The following is a 6,000-nucleotide window of genomic DNA, read 5'->3' on the forward strand; positions in this document are numbered from 1 at the left end:
CTCAACGGACACAATGAATGAAAAACAAACTACAATGTTAAATTAAAACGCTCTGGGACTGAAGGTCGGGTCGGTTGTGAGTTGCCGCGGACCTTTAATATATTAAATCTACATAAATGGACAATATATTTCTGTTGTGTAGACATGTGAGACTTAAAAGTGTTATTCTTTTTGTGTCCATGTAGCACAGATTGATAGAAAATTCACTGTACAAATGTTACGATGTTGGAATAAAACATGCAAAATAATAACACACGAAGCATCAAATGTAGAGTGATATTTATAATCAGGGAGGTACAGTTACCTTTTACAACCTGTTTCATATCAACCTCCAAACACTCACAAGAGACAAGAGAAGCGTGTTAAAGTTAAGACCAAACTAATTCAGGCAAATAAAGACCGCAACTTCCTGCTGGTTGGTAAAAGGACAAACTGCCAACTCTGCATTTTTTAGATTAAGATCAAATCGACTGCGTCACCTGTGCATATCAGAGTATCAGAGTATCAGTGCGACATGGACCTGTCTCAAAGTCTAAAACAGGCCATGCTGAAACACCTAAAGACTACAAAGAGCTTCCATCTGTTCTTCTTCACTTTAAAAGCAGTTCAACGCTGTGAAAACAAAACAAGAGACGACAGGAGTCCATGTACATCATCACCGCTCTGTTGTTACAGAGAGAGGGGTTTGTAATATCTTCAGCGGGTGTGAAGTCACAGTGTTAAAGTACGGAAACATCCTCTGAGTGAAGGTGTGTGTGAAGGTGTGTATGTGTGTGTCGGTGTCGGGATCGGAGAACGACAGCTTCCTTCTGTTCCAGTCCAGTTTCACTCTGATCCTCTGGAGCTTCTTCTTCACTTGGAGAGCGGCGGGCTGATCTGGATCCGAGTCTGCTGTGTAGTCGCCGTCGCAGAACACGATTCTGAATAATCCAGGGAGCGTCTCAAGGTTTCTCCGGACAGCGTCCGCTAACATTCCCACGGCCCAGACCGGACTGTCTCCGACCTCCACGTCCCAGCTGTGAGTCCCCGAGTCAAAGCCCTCGGAGCCGAGGACGGCGAGGTACGAGTCAAACCTCTGAGGGTTTTCAGGAGGCGTCTGTGTCCTTCCACGTCTCACAGTGGTCAGATCTTCAGACAGGAGGAGTTCTGGATGAGCAGAGTTTGGATCCAGAATCACAGGAGTGTAGGAGACCGTCTCCTTCATCTTGTTCCAGATGTTGAAGCTCAGGTTGCCCAGGTGTTTGGCCACATCTATCAGAGCTCCTGAGACCAGCTGTGGATCCTCCAGCAGGGGGCGCTGCTGGACTCTCTTCACTGCAGCCTTGTAGTTCTGCAGGAATGAGACGTCTTCAGCTCTCAGCTCCTCCTCTGTGGCTCTGATTGCGTTTGAAAGTGCTTCCATGTCTCTGTTCAGAGCCTTAGTCTTCTTCTTCATCATCTGACTCTTCTGCTCCTCTTCCTCCCTCAGAGCAGAGATCCTGGCATCTTCTTCCTCTTGTAGAAACCAATGAAGCTTCTTAAACTGCTCCTTGATCTGCTTCTCCGTGTGTCGGGCCTGGACCTTGATGTGTTTTGCTGTTTGATCACAGTTTCCTTCAGCTTGTTCAAAGACCTTCAGTTTCTCCTGTAAGGGCTTCAGGGACTTCTGGAGCTCTTCTTTAAGATCCTGTGCAGCTTCATCGATGGGTCTGAATCTGTGGTTGTTGTGTGTTTTTGAGTCTCTGCAGACGACACACACCGGCTGCTGATGGTCCAGACAGAAGAGCTTGAGTTCCTCACCGTGCAGACTGCAGAGAGCCTCTGGTGAAGCTGAAGCTGACTGATCTCTCTGCAGTACGAAGCTCTCACACAGGTTCTTTAACGCCAGGTTACGAGGCGGATCGCTCATTAAAGGTTTTTCCTTGCACACTGGACACTGCTTCACTAGTTTCCCTCTCCACCATCTCTGCAGACAGTCTCTACAGAAGCTGTGGCTGCACGACAGGACGACCGGATCTTTGAAGACGTCCCGACAGACAGGACAGGTGAGATCCTCCTCTGATACTGAAGCCATCTTCTCTCTGAGTGAAGACAGGAACACAGCGAATACAAAGATAAAATTTTAGTCAGAACAATCCTTCTCTTTTTAGCTCCTAGCTTTCCAGTGCTCCCAGTACTCCCAGCGTTTCCTACCTGTTGCTCTTTGCCCCAGTAGACATCCTGGCTTTGCTTTGAATGTAATCGTCTCTCGGTGTCTCTCCTCGGTTGAACAACAGCCGTCTGTATTTCTTGTCTTGTGTCAGGTGAGGTGAGTCAGGTAGGGGGTGGAGCTTTATCCCTCCCTTTCTGATCCTCTCTTAGATTTGACTGGATGTTGTTTAGACTGACAGAAGCTTCACTACTCCAACTGGTTCACACTGTCATGTCAAAACCTGCCACATGAAACACCAGAATTACCAGAATTCACTTCGATGTTCACTCTTTCTGTGTGTTATGGAAGAAGTTTGTGTTATTTCTGCTTCTGTGTTTCTCTCAGTCAAAACAAAACAAGACATAGTTTGATGATGTTGTTATGTCGCGTGTGATCACAGCAGTTTCATTGTTAAACTACCTTCACTGTCAATGATTATCTTTGTGCCATCTCCATTCCTAACTCTCTGACGCATCATCTGGCATTTATCCAGATGTTACAGGCGACCAAATAAAACTTGTCTCTGGATTTGATCTTTGCTGAAAGCATTTGTGATAATACACAACTCAATGACATATAGAACAAAGGTCTAGGAGGCTTTTTTTTATCTTTAATACAGACTCAGATCTGTGCTTTAACTGTATTTCCAGGCAACAACAATAGAAACCAGAAGAAATGTAATTTTTGTGGTTCAGCGTGATCGATTACAAAGCTCAAAAATGTTTAAAGACTCATAAACAAAAAGTTATATAATCAAACAACAAAGGAGTTTAATGAAAAGTTTGTCCTGTGGGCAGTGTTTCAGGAAGCTTTATGGGGTCAATATAATAAAAAGGGTTTATTTCCTCTGAGGAGCATGAATGTGCTTAGAAAATTTCATGACAAACTGCCAGTCAGATTTTGATTATGTGGGCAAAGAGTTGACATTTTGGCCTGACAGTGGCCATTGAGAGTTCACACTGGAAAAGTCTCATCCTCTGGGGAGCATGAATGTGCTTCACAATCATGCAACTATTTGTCAACTCAAATATCATATTTCTCATGAAAATGTGACCTGAAGGTGGAGCTTGAGGTAAAGCCATAAAAGAAAAAAGTTGGGAAATATCTAAATCAGGTATCATCCTTCGGGGAGCACGAATTTGCCTTAAAAATCTGCTTCATCAGATTATGATTATGTGTGCACAGAGGTGACATTTTGGCCTGGTGGTGGTCCAAAAGGCTGTCATGGAAAAGGCTCATCATCTGGGGATCTTGGCTATTTGTCCACTCTGTTTGGGTTTCATCCAATCACACAGGCTCACGTGAGGACATGAATATCCAGAGAAAATGTTGTCAGTGTGACAGATGTTGAGATAATAACCTCATGATGGAAGTCTGGGTCAGGCTGAGTGGGGAGAAACGCTCCGTGTGGTCACGGTAACTGATGACAGACAAAGAGTTCAGTAAAAGTACGAGAGCTGAACGTCAGCCTGGGTTTGGTAACTGGTTTCTCAGGATCAACTGCCAGCGCTGCATTTTTTATGTTTCCGATCACCTCTAATGTATTTATTGTAAAACAAAACTGAACCCATGTCCACACAACCTCTACCTATTTTCTGAAAGTACACTAAGTTATAAATATTCTTTTCTTTTTTTTTAAACAATATAACAATATCACTCACATTCATAGTTTTCAAGTTGTAAATTATTCAAACATGAAGAAACTGATTCACTCCAATTGGCCACAAACACAGTAAGATATATTAAAACATATACTTGGTCATAACTATAAAGAATAATAAAATACACTGTTGCCAGAATGAACTTTAGCAGTGTACGTTTCTTCAAACCACAGAAATATGGACACTTTACATTTACTTTCGTCGCAACTGTGTGTTTCTTTGGGTTCAGTTTTCTAAAATACTTAAAAAATGTTGAAACACAGTCCTGAACAGTCGTCACTGGGTTTGCAGCCATGACGCTACAATGACACAAACAGATTTGAACATATCTGTGTTTTTTTTGTCTCTAAATTGAACAGAATTTTATCATAATTCTCTGGAGAGGGAAAACCCAGTACCTGGAGGGTCAGTAGGTGCCACTGAACACTGGTCTTGGTAATATCTTCAGTGGGAATGCTTCATTAGTGTTAAAGTATGGAAACACCTTCTCCGTGAAAGTGTGTGTGAAGGTGTGTATGTGTGTGTCCGTGTCGGGATCGGAGAACGATAGCTCTCCTTCGTTCCAGTCCAGACGGACTCTGATCCTCTGGAGTTTCTTTCTCTCTGACAGAACCGTGTCCGGACCCGGTCGTGAGCACGCTGTGTATTCACCTTTGTAAAACAGGATTCTCCATAATCCAGACTGTGAGCCGACGTCTTTGTTCCTTTGGAACGATTCTGCTGCTGCGCCGAGAATCCAGGCCCGGCTGGGTCCGACTTCAACGTCCCAGCTGTGAGTCCCTGAGTCAAAGCCCTCAGAGCCGAGGACGGAGATTACAGAATTAAATCTTTCTGGGTTTTTAGGAAGCTTCTGTCCCTCAACACACCACACAGTGGTCAGATCTCTAGAAAGGATGAGATCTGAGTTGGCAGTGTTTGGGTCCAGAATCACAGGAGTGTAGGACACCATCTCCTTCATCTTGTTCCAGATGTTGAAGGTCAGGTTGCCCAGGTGTTTGGCCACGTCTATCAGAGCTCCTGAGACCAGCTGTGGATCATTTGGCAGACGGCACCGCCGGACTCTCTTCACTGCCGCCTCGTAGTTCTGCAGGAATGAGACGTCTCCAGCTCTCAGCTCCTCCTCTGTGGTTCTGATTGTTTCCGAAAGAGCTGCTATGTCTCTGTTCAGAGCTTCAATCTTTTCACGTATCAGTTTACATTTTTGGCCTTTCTCCTCCCTCAGAGCAGAGATCCTGGCCTTCTCTTCCTCTTGTAGAAACTGGTGAAGCTTCTTAAACTGCTCCTTGATCTGCGTCTCAGTGCTCAGGGCCCGGTCCATAACGTGTACCTCCGTTTCAACACAGTTTCCTTTAACTTGTTCAAAGACCTTCAGTTTGTCCCGAACAGGCTTCAGGGTTTTCTGGAGCGTATCTCTGCGATCCTCTGCGACTTCGTTAACAGCTCTGACCTTGTGGTTGTTGTGTGGTTTTGAGTGCTGACAGACGTAACACATCGGCTGCTGATGATCCTCGCAGAAGAGTTTGAGTTTCTCACCGTGCAGACTGCAGAGAGGCTCGGCCTCTGCTCTCTTCAGTAAGAAGCTCTCACACAGGTTCTTTAAAGCCAGGTTACGAGGCGGATCACTCACTAAAGGCCTTTCCTTACAAACTGGACACTCCTTTATCTGTTTCTCCGTCCACCATCTCTGCAGACAGTCTCTACAGAAGCTGTGGCTGCACGTCAGGATAACGGGATCTTTAAAGACGTCGTGGCAGACGGGACAGGAGAGATCCGCCTCTGATTGCGAATCCATTTTCTCTCTCGGTAAAGATGGAGCTGTGTCAGCTGTCTCGTCTTGTCGTCAGTTGTCAGCGCACTTCCTCCACTTCAGGCGACCTCAATCTTAATCTCTGTGGTCGCTGCCCTCCATCAGTGTTCAGACTTTATTCTGACAGTGAGTCTTGTTGTCTCTCAGTGGCTGAGCCTCATCTCTGTGAAACAACCGGTACTTCTAGGTTTTCTTTGTGTAAGACAAGTACGAGGCGGAGCTTCGTCCTGCCCGCTCTATTGTTTGATCACGTATTAAAAGTACATACCACAGAGTGCTGCTTTCATTGTCATGTGTTGTAGACTAGTGGATGGACCGGTGGCCTGTAGATTATATGAATGTATATTGGCTCCACATGCACT

The 6,000-nt window shown here is 45.0% G+C and overlaps 2 protein-coding genes across 2 annotated transcripts; both read right to left on the minus strand.

Annotated features, from left to right (window-relative positions):
* Nucleotides 1-655: 655 nt before the first annotated feature.
* LOC140997635 (nuclear factor 7, ovary-like) lies at nt 656-2,217 on the minus strand. Its single transcript, XM_073467592.1, has 2 exons — nt 2,173-2,217; nt 656-2,060 (listed from the first exon to the last, which is right to left on the minus strand). The coding sequence occupies exons 1-2, from the start codon at nt 2,196-2,198 to the stop codon at nt 656-658; spliced, it is 1,431 nt and encodes a 476-aa protein (XP_073323693.1). The 5' UTR covers nt 2,199-2,217.
* Nucleotides 2,218-4,237: 2,020 nt separating this feature from the next.
* On the minus strand, nt 4,238-5,623 carry LOC140997636 (zinc-binding protein A33-like). The gene is made up of 2 exons (XM_073467593.1): nt 4,892-5,623; nt 4,238-4,789 (listed from the first exon to the last, which is right to left on the minus strand). The coding sequence occupies exons 1-2, from the start codon at nt 5,621-5,623 to the stop codon at nt 4,238-4,240; spliced, it is 1,284 nt and encodes a 427-aa protein (XP_073323694.1).
* Between the last annotated feature and the right edge of the window lie 377 nt (nt 5,624-6,000).

Source organism: Pagrus major, chromosome 6, assembly GCF_040436345.1.
Source record: "Pagrus major chromosome 6, Pma_NU_1.0".
NCBI lineage: Eukaryota > Metazoa > Chordata > Actinopteri > Spariformes > Sparidae > Pagrus > Pagrus major.